General features: G+C 20.5%; 1 protein-coding gene across 1 annotated transcript in view; it reads left to right on the top strand.

The window, feature by feature from the left end:
- Window positions 1-1,940: 1,940 nt before the first annotated feature.
- PF3D7_0629700 (SET domain protein, putative) overlaps window positions 1,941-20,000 on the top strand; it is a gene marked incomplete at both ends in the record, with an annotated part of 20,982 nt that continues 2,922 nt past the window's right edge. The window contains one exon of the mRNA XM_961186.2: window positions 1,941-20,000. This exon is cut by the window's right edge and continues 1,571 nt beyond it. Within this exon, the coding sequence (XP_966279.2) occupies window positions 1,941-20,000 (18,060 nt within the window).

Here is a 20,000-nt window from a genome sequence, read left to right on the forward strand (position 1 = left end):
AATTAAAAACAAAAAAAAGAAAGGAGAAGAGAATGTAACTAATAAGAATATGAATACGAATATATGTTAATATATATTCATAAATATGTAAATATTATTCTTTTTATATATTATTTAATTATTCTTTTTTTTTTAATGTGTAAGATTTTTAACTTATCCACTATAGTGAAATATGATATATTTACATATATATGTGTAAGAACAATGATTATTTTAAATTTTTAATTTTTAAGAAATCGAATATCCGTTTTACTTTTCTTTAAATTTATGTTAAGATTTGATAAGTTGTAAGAATAATAATATATATTTATAAACTTTTTTTTTTTTTTTTTTCTTTTTACCGAAAGGGTTATATATATATATATATATGATTATTTTATTCTTATTTAAAATAAAAGGGAAAAAAAAAAAAAAAAAAAAAAAAAAACTATTAAATATTATGTTTACAAATAAAGATATATTGTTGAAATAATAATATTATGTTAATATAAACACAGTAAAGTGTTACATTTTACTAGTAAATATTACTTATGGAAAATAATTTTTTCTAAGACGGATTTATTTATAAGTTTTTTTTAAACATATATATAATATATATATATATATATATATATTTTTTTTTTTCATATTTATTGATAATATTATTATTTATTATGTTATATATAAATAATTATTCTTTTATTTTTATACATATTTAGCAGATAAATTTTATCCTGATGTTTCGATTTTATTAATAGATGGTTATAATATAAAAATATAATATAAATAAAAACAAATGTTTTTTATTTTTATTTTTATTTTTATTATTTTTTTTTTTTTTGTATTTCATTGTGTTCAATAATTTGATTTATGGAAAAAGAACAAATTTGTGAGAACATATTATTTTTATGTAATAATAAATATATGCATATATATATATATATATATATATTTATATTTATATATATAATAATATATATATTATTATATATTAATACTAATACATACATATTTATATGTATTCATTATAATATACTTTTATATTTAGGCTCCCCTAATATTTTTACATATATATTATTATATTATATATATATATATATATATATTATATATAATACATTTTTTTATATATGTTATATATGATTTTTTTTTTTTTAACAAAATATATAATTTCATCACATTTTAAAAAAAATAATTTACTTATTTATATTTGTATATATATATATTTAATAATTTTTCATTTTATTTTTTTATTGTTTATGGTCTTTTATTATATATATATTATTTTTTTAGCCTTTTTTTTTTTTTTTTTTTTTTTTTTTTTTTTTCTTAATTTATGACAGAAAATAATTTTTTTTTTTTTTTTTCATGAACCTTTAAAAAAAAGGGAAGAAAAGAAAAGAAAAAAAAATTATCTTATAAATGTATATATATATATATATATATATATAATATATATATATAAATGTATATATTTTATATTTACATTAAATATAAATGTAAAATTTTGAAAAACCTGCTCAGTTTATAATTTTTAAATAATATTTTTTGTTTTAAGGACAATAAAATAGACGTTTTAATTTAACTTAATTTAAATTTTTTTTTTCTTTTTTTTTTTTGTATATGGTTATATATATTATATATATATATATATATTTAAAGAAATTCCTTGAATGTGGAATATTTTTAAAATGAATGATATGTAAATATATCTCTCTATATATAATAATATATATGTAACCTTATTGTGTTTATATAAAAAATAAACGTTTATATATACATATATGTATATATAATATTTATTTCATATCATTTCTTTTTAATACTTTTTCTTTATTTATATGTTTACTTTTGTAAAAGATTATAAGAGGACAGAACCAGAAAAGAAGTTTTAGAATGTGATAAAAACATAAAGGAAAGATAAAAAGTTATTAAATTTATATTATATATATTATATAAAAATGAGTGAGAATAGTGATGAAGGTAAAATGCAAAAAGGAAAAGGAAATGAGATGAATGAGGATAAAATTATTTGTAAAAAAGAAGAAAGTAATAGTAGTTCTTATAAATTTATAAGTTTTATAAAAACTATTGAAGATGTAAAGGAAAAGTGGAAAAGTAGTAATTTGTCTAGGATGGATGTGTTAAAATTAAAAAATGATGATATAAATAATGATGATAATATGAATAATATGGATAATATGAATAATATGAATAATATGAATAATATAAACAATATGAACAATATGAATAATATAAACAATATGAACAATATGAATAATATAAACAATATGAACAATATGAACAATATGAACAATATGGATAATATGAATAATAATGAGAAACATCCTTGTAGTAATAATAATTATTCATTTAATAATTATATAAAAGAAAGTATTAATTACAATACATGCACGGGTTATGATAAAAACAATATTATGTTAAACTTTTTAGATAAGCATAAAAAAAGTATATTTTTAAAAAGCAGAAATAATGTAAATACATTTCAATCAGATATTAACAGCTCTAAAACGAGCAGTTTTTTTAGTTGTATGTCGTTGAAGAATATGAATTATCATAATGATATAAATAAATATAGTAATTACCGTATGATGAAAAACATTAATGGGTTACATAAACTTATGATTCTTAAAAATAAGAATAAAGATAAAAAACTTTTTACGAATACTAGTGATAAAAAAAATTATTATTGTTTAAATAATGGTGACCATATAATAAATGAAAAAGATTCTTTTTCAGATACTTATATTAGTTATGGTTGTAGAAAAAGGAGATGGAAAAAAAAAAAAAAGAATATATATAATATGTTATTTTATGATGAATCTATAAATGATTATCCTTATAAGAATCTAGAAAAAACAACTTTTAGTAATTCTTCCAAAATATATGAATTGTTTTTTAATAAATATAAAAAGAAGAAAATATTAAATATTGAATGTAGTGGTAATAAATATAAAGGATTGTTACGAACAAACCATTTCCCTCCCTACGCAAATTTTAATTTTACTATACGAAGAAAACTACAAACAAGTAATGTACTTGGTCATTTTATGATAAGCAAATGTAACTTTAATAGAACAATATGTTATAGAAAGTATATAAAATGTGTAAATAAATATAAAAATAATAAAAGAAATAGAGTAATAAATATGTATGTAAAAAAAGAAAATGTGGATTCTATAAAAGGTACATTTGGAAATATGAATAATGGAGTACATCATAATAATTCACGTCGAAGGTTAAATAATACATCAAAAAATAATATTAGTAATAATAATAATAATATGTTAAAAAAGAAAAAAGGGAAAAAAAATTATAAGGGATCTTTCGATCAAATGATTCAAGAGGATACTACCCTTGATCAGGCAAAGAAAGAGTCCATTAAGACTGTATCTAAAAACGAAAGGAAAAATAATATGAACAAACATTCACATGATAATAAAGTGAGCAAATTAAATAAACGTATGAGCAACAAACGAAGGAATAATAAAAATTGTAATCCTTCAAATGACATGTGTAATGAAGATGATGTTATAGAAAAGATTTGTACAACGGAAGAGGTTAATGATGATGAGAAAAAAAAAAAATTATCACGTCATAAAAAGTTTGTATGTGAAAGGAAAAAGGGAGTTATTCTTCAAAATAATAACAAATGTAAAAAAAAAAATGATGATAATATTATTAATAATAATAATGATGATGTGAACAATTGTGGTGATAATATAAATGATCATCATGATAATAGAAAGGATTATGATACAACGGAAGATCAAAATAAATGTCCAAAAATATTGTCAATAAATTTTATTAAATGTGATGAGAAATTGTTTGAAAAAATATACAATGATATGTTTTTACGAATTGGTAAGATTGTTACAAATAAAAGGAAGAAATATTTTTTAATATATAAAATTGTAAAAGATTCTTTTTTCCGTATTTTAATATTAAATACAGAAAAATTAGAAAAGAACATCTTACAGGTTATGGCTGTTCAAGATGTTATATTGTGTGATAAGAATGTAAAGATTTATAGTGATCCCATATATATAAGAAATAATAATAAGTTATATGCTATAAAGTTTTTAAAGATTTTTTCTTTAAAATATATGAAGAAGGTAAAAAATATGAGTGAAGTGAATTTTTCAGATGATGATGAATGTAAAAAGGAGAATAAGGATAATATCTCAGAATCTTCTAAGAGGAGCAATAATATAGGTGAAAAAAAAATGTTGCATGTAGAAAAATCAGAAGAGCACGATGATATGACAAGTGATAGTAATAAAGAGGATACCAAAATTGAAGAAGGAAGGAAAAAATCGAATGAAGTTAATATTGATGTGGACGATGGAGAGGAAGAAGAAAATGTTAATAATAATGATAATAATAATGATAATAATAATGATAATGATAATAGTAGTGATAATAATAATAATGATGATGGTAGTAATGATACCGAATCATGCTCCAAAATTAATAAATCTAAATATAAGGGTAAAGAAAAAAAAGACGTTAAAGAAAATACTGATGATAAAAATCTAAGCGACAGTAACTCTAACAACAGCAAAAAGAAATTTAAAGTATTAAATAAAGCAATTAAAAAAGATAATGATAAAAAGAAGAAATATGAAAAAAAGAATATTGAGGGTAACAGTAATAATAATATGATTCTTGTTCGTAGTAATAGTAGTAGTACTAGTACTAGTAATAGTAGTAGTAAAAGTAAAAGTAGTAATTGTAGGAATAAGAAGAATAATCAAATATCGATTTGTTCAAAAATGGATGAAAAGAATTCAGAACAAAAGAAGAAGAATATAAAGAAAAAAAATAAAACGTGTAATGAGGGGAAAAGTAAAAAGGATTCAACAAAATTAAATTGTGTAAAAAAAGTGAAAAATAAAAGTACAGATAAAAAGAATGGGAAATCAAAAATAAATATAAAAAATGAAAAAAAAAAGAAAATTAATAATAGTAAAATTAATAAAGGAAGAAAAGGTATAAATAAAAAGGATAAAGGAAAAGGAGATGATAATAATTATGTATGTCTTATATATGATGATGAGAAAAAGTTTTATTTTAATTTTAAAAAATTTAAAGATATAATAAATGTAATAAAAGGTTCTGATGAAAGCACAAGATTTTATGTAGATACAAATAATAATAATCATAATAATAATATGAAGAAAAAAATGAAATTATTTAAAAAGGTTGAAAAGTCTTTATATTTAGAAAATTTAGATATTGATACAGATGAAATATTATTTAGAAGACCAAAATTTTTTAATTGTATTATTGAAGAATCTTTTGAAAATTATGATATTAACTATGAAGGTGAAGATGGTAATTTTTATGTTTTTAAAAACAAATTAAATAAAATAAGAAAGAAAGTAACTATTAAAAATGAAACGGATAGTTCTGATATGTATATAGAATTAAAAGATGAAGAGAAGGGATTTAAATATATAGGTTATCGTGTGAGTTTTGAATTAAAAAAAGATAATAAGAAAAAAGCACAAGTAAAAGTTGGTATTATAAAATATTATTCTCCTAAGTATAAACAATTTTTTATACATCATTTGGAAAATTACAAATTATATCAAACAAGTGATTTGAGCAAAGGTAATAATAATAATAATAATAATAATATGAAAGAGAATGGATTTGTCAAATGTGGGAGGAATTCATATAGTCGTGCGTGTAGTAAATCATTAAATTCGAGTATATATATAAATAAATATAAAAATGTTGAATTAAATGAAAAGATAACTAATATAATTGATGATGATAATAATAATAATATTAATAGTAGTTGTATTTATAAAAACAATTTAAGTAATGAAAATAATTTATGTGCTGATAAAGTCTTATGTGATGGTAATTATAACATGTTGGAAAATGATGTTGATGAAATGAATAATGTGGATCAAAATCAGAAAAAAAGAAATGACCTTGTTTTTTCTGATGTAAAAGGATGGTATTCACCATATTTTTATAATATTAAGATATTAAATAATTATAAAGAATTTGAAAGATTCGACATTTTAGAAAAGTGTGATAAGAAAAAAGAAATGACTGATCATGTTAATAATACTTTAAATAAAAATGAAATATGTAGTATTTGTTCAAAACGAATTTTATTTATGAAAGGTCATGATCATTATAGTTGTAGTTTATCAAGTGCTATATATGACATGTGTTCAGAAGCAGAAAAAAAAGAAATCGATGAAAATAATTGTATAGATATATATTGGGGTATAAAATGTTTTACATGTGAAAAGAAATATCATGCAAATTGTTTAGAAGATGATGTATTAATTACGAAATGGTTTGATAAAAATATTTTGATGAAGGAATATAAAAAATTTATATACAAGAATAGTTTGAAGAAAGAAAAGAGATATTTTAATAACAATGGGAAAAATAAGCGTACCAAGAATGGAAAGAAGAAAAAAAATACAATTCACAAATTGGAAGATAAAAATAATTCTCATGTGGTTAGTACAGCTAGTAATTCTCATTCGATAGAAGTGTCTTCTAGCGAATCTGCGAAAAAAGGAAATGAAAAAAATACAGCAACTTGTAAGAAGCGTAAAACGAGTTGTTCAGCATTGTATAAAAAGGTGAAAAAGGGAAAGAATAAAAATGGTGAGAATAAAAATGGTGAGAATAAAAATGGTGATATTAAAAATGATGATATTAAAAATGATGATATTAAAAATGATGATATTAGAAATGATGATGACAAAAATGATGAGAATGAAGAAAATACAAAGGAATGTAAAAATGAATCGAACAATATCGATAATAACAATAGTAGCAATGATAGTTTGAGTGATGTAGATAATAATAAAGATAATGGTAAAAGTAAAAACAAGAAATATCGAAGATGTATAAATTATATACCATCGGTTGAACATAGTGATATTACTTATAAGAAATTTATTTGTAAAGATTGTTATCGTTGTATATATTGTTGTGAAAGTATTTATGATTATAAACAGACACCGAATGTAGCTAATTATGTAATATGTAAGAATTGTAATATGGTAGCTCATGGTTCATGTTGTTTTCCAAATGTTCCTGATATATATTTATTTAATTGGAAATGTGATGATTGTTTAAAATGTAATAAATGTAATTACTCTAATTTATGTTATATTAATTATAATGAATGGGAATTACATTTAGATTGTTGTATTAATTGTTATAAAGAATATGAGAAGAAAAATTTTTGTATAATGTGTAATGAGAAATATGATGAAGATGATAGTAAAAAATGGGTTCAATGTGATGTATGTAAATTTTGGATTCATTTAAGTTGTGATAAAAATGAAAGTCGAAATATTGAAACGTTGTCTAATAAGAATATTGATTATAAATGTCCAACATGTAGTATAGGTACATTTCATGATAAAATTGAGCGTATATTATATTTATTATTTTTATTAGATAAATATAAGAATTTCACATTTCATGTTCCAATTAATTATTCTATATACTGGAGGATTGTGAAGATACCTATGAATTTATATATAATGAAAAAAAAAATATGGGAAAAAAAATATGATACCATATTAGATTTTTTATATGATTTTATGTTAATTATACATAATGCAAAAATGGTCCATATGCCTAATACTCCAATATATAAAAATGCGTGTATTTTTGAGAAAAAGGGTAGGGTTATAATAAAAAATATGTTTAATATGACGAATGAGTATTTGAATAAATGTATTGAAGATTGTGTCGAGAATTATAAAAATGAAATTAATAATTTGGATTCTTTTCAAATTGGTCACGATAATAATAATAATAATGATAATAATATTAATAATAATAACAAAATGGAAGGTGTAAATAATGAGAGTGTCATATTTATGAATGATGGGTGTAATAATAAATTGTATAACAAAGAAGGAACAAATATGACATGTGTAAATATGGATAGTATAAATAAAAATTTAAATGACATGAACAATAATAATAATAATAATAATAAAATGGAAGTTTTTTGTGGGCAAAATAATATAAAATTAAATGAGTATTATATAAATAAAGAAGGATATAATATAATTTCAAATGATAATAATATGAACTATGATAATTATAACAATGTTCAGAATATTGGAATGAAAAAAATGTATACAAATATAAATGATTATAATTCTTCAAATGTACCAAATGAATCCGTATATAATAAAGAGAATTTTATAAATAACTCAAGTATATATAATATAAATGAAAATAATACGTATGATTTAAATTGTGATAAGAAATTAATATTTGATAATAAATATAATTTATCAGCATATCAAAATGAAGGAGATATAATGAATTATAATGGTATGTATCAAAAGAATATAAATATATCTAATCCACCATATAATAATAATAATAATAATAATAATAATATGGTTAAAGAAGGAGAAAAATATATATTAAATAATGATGATATGAATAATATTAGTATTTCAAAAGATAATGATATAAATAATAATTGTAATAATATTGCGAATATTTATAGAAAGCGTAAACTAGAACAATATAAAAAGGATATTACACAATATGAATTATATGAATTATTTGATTTTAAAAATGATTCATTTTTTATTAATAGGAATAAGGAAATGTTTTCTTGTTCTTCAAATGATCATAATTTAATTGATTATAATATCTTATATGTAAAGTTGAATGGTAAAATATATTTTAATACATTTTATGATAAGCATGATGAATTTGATGTATGCAAAATACTCAAAGTTCATTTTTTGAAAAATAACAGGAGAGGTGGTGGCAACCATATTATGTGCCCTAAGATACGAAATAATCAGAATTTAAAAGAGGATGTTACACAATGTGATGAGGAGAAAATAGAACAGAATAATGATAATGGCTGTGATGATGAATATGACAATAATAATAATAATAATAATAATATTGGTAGTAGTAGTATTAGTAGTATTAATAAGATACATATGAATGATACTTATAATAATTCTATTAACGATAATTCACTTAGGCATAATAATAATTGTAGTGTATTTATAAATAGTAACATATTTATGATTGATGTGTTAAATGAAAAGGTAAAAATTAATAATATTGTTAAAGAAACAAAACGAATTATAAGTCCTATTAATAATGTTTTAAAATTTTTAAAATGTATACAAATAGTTTTTTTTTATGATAATAATACGAATGAATGTACTGAAAAAGAAAAGAATGTAATATCATCTAATTTGTGTAATAATAATTTTGAAAAGTATGTAAACATAAATAGTATTGATCATAATAATATGAGTGGAGAAAAGAAAAGGAAAAGTGTTGAAGAAATTATGTCAGTTGTAGATAATAAAAGTTACTATGGATTTAATAAATGTTCAGAATATATATTATATTCTTCAAATGAATATGATAGAGCTAAAAAGAAAGAGAATAAAAGAATAAAATTATTAAAGAATGATATATTAAAAGAATGTTGTTATATATGTGGATCTATAGAATATAAAAATAATTTTATTTATTGTTGTATTTGTGGTATATCAGTACATTATTCATGTGCCAATATTGTGCATCCATTTTTATTTAATTTGAATGATTATAAAGATCATAAAAAAGAAATAAATAATATTTTAAATATTATTACAAGAAATTTTAAATGTGATAATTGTATAAAGTGTGATAATTGTTTATTACATTTTGATTCATCCTTGAAACATAATTTGTATTTTAAATTAAAAAACTTGAACGTTTCTTGTAATAACAATAGGATGGAGAGAAGAACATATAATTATCTTTATGATGTAAAAATAAAAGTTTTTACTACAAATAAGGAAGGTACTAAGCAAACAGGGAAATGTGTAATGAAGACAAAGGAAAACGATATTATAAAATTGGACGAAGACAATAAACAGAAGGATGAACTGAATGAAGCGAATAAGGAATGTTTTTATAAACAAGATGATGTTCATGTTGAAAAAAATTGTGATGAATTATTATATAAAAATAGTTTTAATTCTGAAGAGTGTAATAAGAATGAAAAAAAAAAAAATGATAATAATGTTGACGAGAATGATGATAATGTTGACAAGAATGATGATAATAATAATAATAATAACAATGGTGATGATAATAACAATATTGACAACACTTTAGTTGATGGTGACATGAACAAATTAGAAAATGATCTAAACAACTCAAATGATTTTTCAATAAATGAAGAAAAAAAAAATAACAAAGATACCAAAAAATATATGATAAGTAGTAAGGAGGAAATAAATAAAGAAATAGAAAACGTCAGTAATCAAATGGATAATAAAAATAATGATGTAGATAAAAAAAAAAACATTTCGAATGAAGAAATAATTTTAGATAATACCAAAAATAGTTGTCATGATAACGACTCTAATGTTTTATATAATGAGTCAGTCAAAAAATCTTTTAATGCTTGTAAGATAGAAAAAAAAGAAGGTATTGAAAAAGATGATAACTTAGGACATGTGAATAAGTTAAGAAATAAAAGATTAATAAAGATTTTAAGTATACGTGAGGAAGGAAATAAATTAGTAAAATGCTTTTGTTGTGGAAAACCATCACATGATGAATGTTTTTATATAATTGATAATAATACATATAAAAATAAAATATGTACATTAAAAAAAACAGTTAAGAATTATGTAAGAAAAAAGAATGTGGAAAATAAATGTAATACGAAAGTAGAAATGAATTCAGATGTAATATTATTAGATGATAATATAAAGGATCATTGTAGTGTGAACAAAACCGGTGATGAACATATGAACAATAATGAATTTATTGATATTTCAAAGGATAAAATTTCTGAACATAATATTTTAGATGAATCATTTAATAGTGGCGTGGTATGTAGTGATAAGAACAGGAAAGATCAAGTTGTTTTTATAGATGGAGATGTTAAAAATAATGACATTTCAATTATTGAAGAGAATGTAACGTATTATACTTCAAAGGAGGTTAATAATAATAGTGTATTGAAAAATGAGAGGGATGTTGAAAGTACAAGTGAGTTATATATAGGAGGGGACAAGCATGTATACAATAAATTGGAAACAGATAATGCAGAAATGGAGAGCAACAATAATAATAATAATAATAATAATAATAGCGATTGTAATAATAATGTGAGTACTCTAAGTACTGCTGCCGTTAATACTATAAACAGAAGTCATATGAGCCCCCAGAAGAATGATAATGATATGAATAAAATAAATCAAGATGATATTATTCATACAAAGATGAATGATAAGAAGAACGTAAAAGATGATAATGGAAATATGACGAATCTTAATAATAATATTGATAAGAATGATCGTAATTTAGATACCATTTTAAAAGAACATTCTGTTATTATGCAGAAATTAGATGAGCTTAAAGAAAACAGAAATAAAGAACATGATGGTGAGTTTTATAACAATCTTATTTTAAATAATCAGTTTCTTATTCATTCTTTTAAAGTAGAAGAGGGTGTTGAAATAAATAAAGATAGTATTATTATAAATAAGAAAATGTTTAATAAATATATATTAAATAAAATATATGAATTATTAGATAATAAGAAAAGAGTACGAATAAAAGATTTATTCAATTTATTTAATTTAGATGAATTTCGTTGTAGTTTTATTTTATATGAAGTTTTAAATGCTTTGAATACTTATTTGAATGAAAAATTAAAAGAATATAATTTAACAAAGATTCGAAATGGTACTTATAAAAAATATGAAAATGAGATAAGGAATGAAAATTTTTGTTTATTTAATAAATATTTAATAGTAAATAATCGAGATAAAATTAATATTACAAAAGTTGTATTAAAAATACAATCTTTGATTACTGAGATTTTGTCCGATGCTATGAATGGAAATATAGTAGATGAAAAAGATAAGAGTAAAAAAAAAGAATCCATATCATCAGATTTTAATGTAGTAAATAATGTAAAGGAATATAATATACAGAATGGATGTATTAATATAGATATAAATAATTATTTTAAAGGTGAGTATATTAATTTCAAACCTATTCTTTGTAGTTCTCAATTTAATTTGGATACGAATGCGCAAATTTTTTTACAAAATAAGGCAAACTTATCTATGTTTCAAAAAAGTGCATCATATAATAATAATTTTGAAAATAATTTAGAAAATAATTTTGTGAATAATAAAATGAACAATATGAACAATATGAAAAATAATATGAATAATATGAACAATATTATGAACAATATTATGAACAATAATATGAACAATATTATGAACAATATTATGAACAATAATATGAACAATATTATAAATAACAATAACATATTTAATAATGATGTATCAAATAATGTAGATATGCAACACAAGAGTGATCAGATTTGTATATTCAATTCAAATAATATCCACAGTGTACCAATATTTAATAATAAACCTTATATGGATAATAATTTTAATAATATGGTACTTGTAAATAAATCAAATGATATAAATGGTGATGATATCTTATGTAATATGAAGAATTTATATAATAAAAGTGTGTGTAATAAACAAGAAAAGAATGGTTATTCTGTTGTTCATAAAAATATATGTGATGTTAATTTTCCTTATAATGATACAAAAATATGGAATGGTGATATTACAAATAAAAGTAAAACATATACGTATACTAATATAAATAATAATGGTAGTGTAATTGATTATAGAAAATGGTCTTCTGTTAATAGATCTGTTAGTATGAATAATATGAATTGTATTAGGAGTAATACTAATCCTAGGATTTTATCAGGTACTGATCATATATTAAAAAATAATCATATGAATAAAAGAAACAATGTGAATAATACATATGGTGTAAATAATGTGAATAATGTGAATAATGTGAATAATACAAATAATGTGTCATGTTTTATGATGAGAAGAAAAATCCGAAGTAATAGTTTACATGATATGAATGATAAAATGAATAAAATGAATGATAACATTAATATAAATATAAATAATCTCAATATTATTAATAATAATATTAACATATGTAATATGAACTATCCTATTGATCGTGTTGATTCTATGAATAATACTTTCAATAGAAATAATATTATAATTTCACAAAATACAAAGGAAAACACAAATATTTTAAACTTTAATGGAAATGATTTTTGTAATAATAATAATAATAATAATAATATTATTAATAAGGAAAATAATTTTGGTACCTCCAATTTTAATAGTCCCTTTCATGTGGGTAATTTAGCAAAATCGTATAGTTATAATAATACAATGAGCGAGAAAAATATGAATGAAGTGATATGTCCGAATGTACGAAACAATATGAGCAATATGAACAATATGAACAATATGAACAATATGAACAATATGAACAATATGAACAATATGAACAATATGAACAATATGGACAGTATTAATAATGTTATATCTTATAGTTGTACGAACCCTAATATGAAGGATATAAATTTTAATAGTATGAGGAGAAGTAGTAGTACCCCTAAAAAAAGTACTGGCTTGTTAAAAAATTATTTTAATATAGATATTGATCAATATAATAAAACAAACTCACATATAATGAATTATAACGTATCAATAAATAATGATATGAATAATGTATATATTAACAATAATAATAATCACAATAATAATAATAATAATAGTTGTAACAATTTTATTAATAATGATGTGATTAATATGAATAATGTTGGAACCTTTTATAATTTTAACCAAAATGCTGAAAGTTATAATAACATAAGTAATAATATTAAATGTTCTAATATAAATAATATTATTATTAATAATAATATGAATGTCAATAATTTAAATTATTTTTGTAATAATAAAGAAGTTGGATTTAAAGAAAATGATTTGAATATAAATCAAAAAGTACATACTATAAATAAAGATCCGTATGAAATGAATCATTCTAAAATGTATGTGACATTTCCATATTGTAATACAAAGGATAATAATTCTAATAAATCTTCATTGAAAAGTAATGTATTAAGGTTAGATAAGATACGAAACAGGAATATAAAGAAACCATTATTATATAATAGAAGTAGTAGTATGCATTCTTCTGATAATCTTATATATAATGTTCATAATAATAATAGAAATAGTCCTGCGGAATTTACATCTGATATTATAATTAATAAAGAAAGAAATATGGAAAATAATTATAATACATCAATAAATTATGTAAATAACAATATAACAAATAATATTATAGTAGCTAATAATAATTGTTATCATACAGCAAATAATTTTATTCAAATCAATTATAGCCCTTCATCATCGAATATAGTAAATATTAATAAAGATAGTTATAAATATGATATATCATTAGAAAATTGTATTGATTTGGGTAGTACAAATACCTGTATGTATAATTTGAATAATATACATAATAAGGATATAAATAATATGCCTCTTGAAGACTGTTTCTCCCATATTGGAAGTTGCCCGAACGAACAAAATGAACATGAGGATGAAATCAATGAGGATAATAAAAAAGACGTAACAAAACAACAAAAAAAAAGAAAATTAAATAGTGTATCTAAGAAGGATATGTTAATCAAAAAAGAAATGAATGCTGACGACAACATAAATTGTAAGGAAAACACCTTACAAAATGAAAGTCCAAAAAAGGATGACGAGCTAAGAGAAAATGATCTTAAAACAACAACAGAGAATATAAAATCAAATGAAGTGGAAGATAAAGAATTTGTGGATAAAAAAAAAAAAAGAAAATTAAGTGTTAAGGTTAAGGTTAATGTTAATGTTAAGGTGGAACTGCAGGATACGGAAAATGACGAGAATAAAGAAAAAGGAATAAAAAAAGAAAAAAATGATGAAGAAAAAAAAAATGATGCAGAAAAAAAAAAGAAGGAAAATAAAAAGGGTAGAGAAAAAAGTGTAAAGGTAAGAAAGACGAAAAATCAAACACAAGTAGAAAGAGAGAATGAAAAAGAAAATTTAATGGAGAATGTAACAAATGACAAAACAAGTGATATAATTAATAACAAAACAAGTGATATAATTAATAACAAAACGAGTGATATAATTAATAACAAAACGAGTGATATAATTAATAACAAAACGAGTGATATAATTAATAACAAAACAAGTGATATAATTAATAACAAAACAAGTGATATAATTAATGACAAAACAAATGATATAATTAATAACAAAACAAGTGATTGTTTATCCTTAGTTCAAAATAACAAGCCTGTTATTCATATTGACTGCAATACATCCTTGGATATAACAGATGGATATAATAATTTAATTAGTTGTGAAGGAAGAAAAAAAGGAAAATATAATATTGAAGAAAATAATATAAATGATGATAACATGTTTCAATATTCAGACGCATTTGATTCTGAAGGAAGCATAAAATATAAAGAGGAATATGATAAAATATATATACCAAACAATAAAAATAAAATTAATAATATAAATAATTTTTTAATAAAAAACAATTTGCTGTTGAAATCCAAATTTATGAGAATAACTCCTAATACCTATTTATGTCGTAATTGTGTCCTGTTATATCAAAATGATTTTTCGTATAATACATATGAAGAAGAAATTAATAAAATGGAAAGAAGTATTTTGAATGAATATGAAAAGGGTGTTATAAAAAAGAATGAATATGTTCATGATGCAATTCAGAATGACAAGGTGGTAAATACCGATGAAAATATTATGACGAATGTTTTAGCAGATAAAGTTGATGATATGAAGATTGTTGAAAAGTTGAATTGCCCATTGAATGTGGAAGAAAAAGGGATTGAAGAAAATATACTTTATGTAAAAAGAGAAGGAGATGAACTAATTAATTATGGAAAACATAATGACCAAATGAAAGAAGAAGAGGAATCAGAAGTGGTGTTAGGTGATGTCGATTTTTTGAAAAACGAAAAGAAAGATAATCTTATTTTACCATATGATGAAAAATACACAGGAGTAAATAATAATAATTCTTCTATTATTATGTCATTAAAAAAATGTGATAAAAATATAACAAAAAAAAAAGGTAAAGATAAAAATTTCAATAATATAAAGTATTTCAAAATTGATAATAATAAATCCTTGTGGTACGAAAACTATATGTATTGGATGAATAAAATATCATTATATAATAACTTATTTTTTACAAATATGTATTATAAAGAGAATGTAATTAAATGCATAGATATGAATAATTTATTTTTGAATAAAATGAATATATATAAATGTTCTATTTGTTGTATGCTTTATCATTGTAGTAACATGGATAGGAATAATTTCTTTATTAAGAATGAAGATAAGATGAGAAAAAAAACGAAAAAGAATGATTGTTTGAAATTATTATATATTTGTAATTTGTGTACTATAAAATATGATTATGTTTTGAAGATAATAACATATAAAGAAAATAATAAATGTTGGAATGAATTTTATACAGATAATTATTATAAAAATAATTTCTATGAACTTGTATATTTTATTATTAAAATAATATATAAGAATATATATATAAATAATTTTTTTAATATATTTTGTTCCATAATGGATAATATATTTAAAGAACATAAAACACTGAATATGAAATTGTTGAGTCTTTTCCTTTTTTCAAATAAATATTTTAAGTATGAAGAATTTTATCATTTTTTTAATAACAAAATGAAGAAGGATGATAGAGTATTTAAAAAAACATTTCATATGAAAAATGTATGTTTTATGCCTAGATATTCGAAGAAAAGTATTATGTATTATATATTCAGTTTGTTTTGTAATAAAATATATAATATAAACAAGAAAAAAAAATGTATACATAACAAACGAAGCTATATACATAACAAACAAAGCTATATACATAACAAACGAACAGATGTAATGTATGATAATAATGTATATTTCCATCTGTATGAATTAGCTAGAAAAAAGTTATATGATTATTCAGAGAAAAGTCAAAAACCATTTGATGAAATAATAAATATGTGTTTATATCTCCTATATTTATATTATCTATGTAATGTGCTATATAAATGTGTAAGGATTAATAACGTTTTAAAAGGGGACAAGGATAAGGGTGACATTTTATGTGATAATAAAAAAATGAAGTATTATAAGAAGAGAAAGAATATTAAATTGTTCTTAAATATAATTAATTCGAATGAATATATAAATGTAAATAAAATATTTCATGGGAAATGTATATATGAGTTGCCATTTTATGTAAATAAAGAAAGAATAAAGAAAAAAAGGAATAGTGTAAGGGAATTTATTAATAATAATGATAATAATCAAGAAAACAATGCTGATAAAAAAAAGGATCATCATATATATAATCAGAATTATAACCACAATTCTTATTTGTGTGATATTGGAAAAGTGGATGAATCATTACATAGTAAAGAGGATAATAAAAAAGATGTTATAATTACTAACAATGCAAGTATTGATAGTACGAGTCCTAGTATAAATATGAACAAAAGTGTTGTTAGTAGTATTTATTCATATAATAGTAATAAAGAGAAGAAAAAAAATATGAGAAAATGTATAAAAGGGTTACACCATACAATTAAGAACAAATTAAATTTATATGTTAAATTAATGCTTGATAAATATATCCAAGAGAGTTCTAATTATATAAAAAATGAAAATAAAGATATAAAGAAAACTATTGAAAGTAAAAATAAGGACGACAAAATATGTCTCCTGTGTAATTTTAGTAATTATATATATAAAGGAAGACTTATACCTTTTTATGATATATATATACACAGTGAATGTTTGAAGTGGAGTTTAAATTGTACTCAATGTTGTTATGAAGAAAATAAAAATAAAACAATTGTTAATAATGATAATGGTACCAAGGTGGACGTCAATCTTGATAATGCAGATGATATTATTAATAATAATAATATGAATATGTTAGATAATAATATGAATGGTCCAATAAAAAATAACGAGGAAAACAACAACAATAATGATAATAACAATAATAATAATAATAATAATAATAATAACAATAATAATAATAACAATAATAATAACAATAATAATAATAATAATAATAATAATAATAATAATAATAATAATAATAATAATAATAACAATAATAATAATAATAAGAGTAAGAAGAATACACAAAAAAAAAAGGACCATGTGAACGATGTGAAAATCAATCAAAACAATTCAAATAATAAAAATAATAAGAAAAAAAAAACAAGTAAAGATAATGAAGAATTAAAGAGTGATAATACAAAGAATAATAAAACAAAAGATTCAGATGGAAATAATAATGATAAAACAAAATTGGAAAAAATCAATTTAATTCATAATAAACAGAGTAATGAAATAAGTTGTAAAATAGACAATAATAATATAATAAATGATATTTCAACAAATAATCCTTATATGAAAGAAAAAAAATGTAAAAATAAAGAAAAGAATAGAGGTTCTAAGAATAATAATATAAAGAATATCAAATTAATAGATATGTGTGAATGGAAAGAAGATCGAAATTTTTATAATATATATGAAAATATGATAGAAGTAGATGAAGATAATGTTAAAGAAATTATATTTGATTCTATAAAATCAACTTGTTTTTTATGTGGTTATAATAATGCAAGTGTTTATTGTAGTAATGAAGATTGTAATGTTAAATTTCATTTGAACTGTGCATTTTATTCTACTGTTATTAAGGATCCTAGTAATAACCCTTTTTTTAGATATTTAAAATGTTTTAATTTAGTTGAATTTAATAAGGATACAATATTTTATAAAAATATGTATCATGATCCTAATGTAAATAATTCTGTATCATCTCATGTGTGTACAGATAATAGATATTATAAAGAAATGATCGAAAAGAATTATGTTGACATTTTCCCTGTTCATATTATATATAAAATTAAAAAAATATGGTGTAATAAATGTTGGAACAAGAAAAAGATATACAATTTGTTTTATATACAAAAATGTTTTATGTCTCCATATTATTATGATAATATAAAAACTGAAGAAAGTGTACCTAACAAAATAACACCTATGAAGAAGGATAAGAGTGATATAACGAATGAGGTAAAAGAAGAGAAGGATGACGATATATTATATGATTCTAAGGTTCATAAGGAATATTTTACTTTAAGAAATATATTAATGGATGATAATTTATTGAACAACATTATAAGAAATAAGAAGAGCTGTAGTATGGAAATACAAGAAAATAATGATAAGATGAAAGGAGACAATAATATTGATAATGAAGATGTACGAAACGTTTTATGTGACGGTGAAGAAAGGGTGTCATATAATAGAAATAAATTAAATGATATATTATTAAAAATGGATATGAAAGATATACTTAAATATTTTATAGATTTTTATTTTGAAAATGGATCATACTACATATTAGATAATATATTATATAGTGTAAATCACTGTGTAAAAATAAAGTACAAAAAGAAATCTTTATATAACATACAAGATGTATTAAATAAAGAAACGAAAATTGGAACGATGATGAGAGAATTAGAAGGTTTGATTAGTAAATATGTGAATCGAAGTAATGATAATAATTATATGGATAGAAAATATGATATGTTACTATTGAAAAATATAAAAAGTGACATAAATAATGATAATAATAATGATATTAATAATAATGATAATAATAATAATGAAAATAATAATGAAAATATTAATGATAATAATAATAACAATAACAATAACAATAATAACAATAACAATAACAATAGTAATAATAATAATAATAATAATTATTATTATTATCATAATAATGAGGGGAAATATAATGAACAAGGGAGTTACCAACATATAGATATACAAAATATTATTAACGATAAAAGTGTAGAAAATCTTATCAAAGGTTATTTTATTTTAAAAAATTTTCTTCATATAGGTAATAACAATATAACATTACAAAATGAAGATCTTTTAATTTTAAAAAAAAGTGAGAATTCT

This window comes from Plasmodium falciparum, assembly GCF_000002765.6.
Source record: "Plasmodium falciparum 3D7 genome assembly, chromosome: 6".
Lineage (NCBI taxonomy): Eukaryota > Apicomplexa > Aconoidasida > Haemosporida > Plasmodiidae > Plasmodium > Plasmodium falciparum.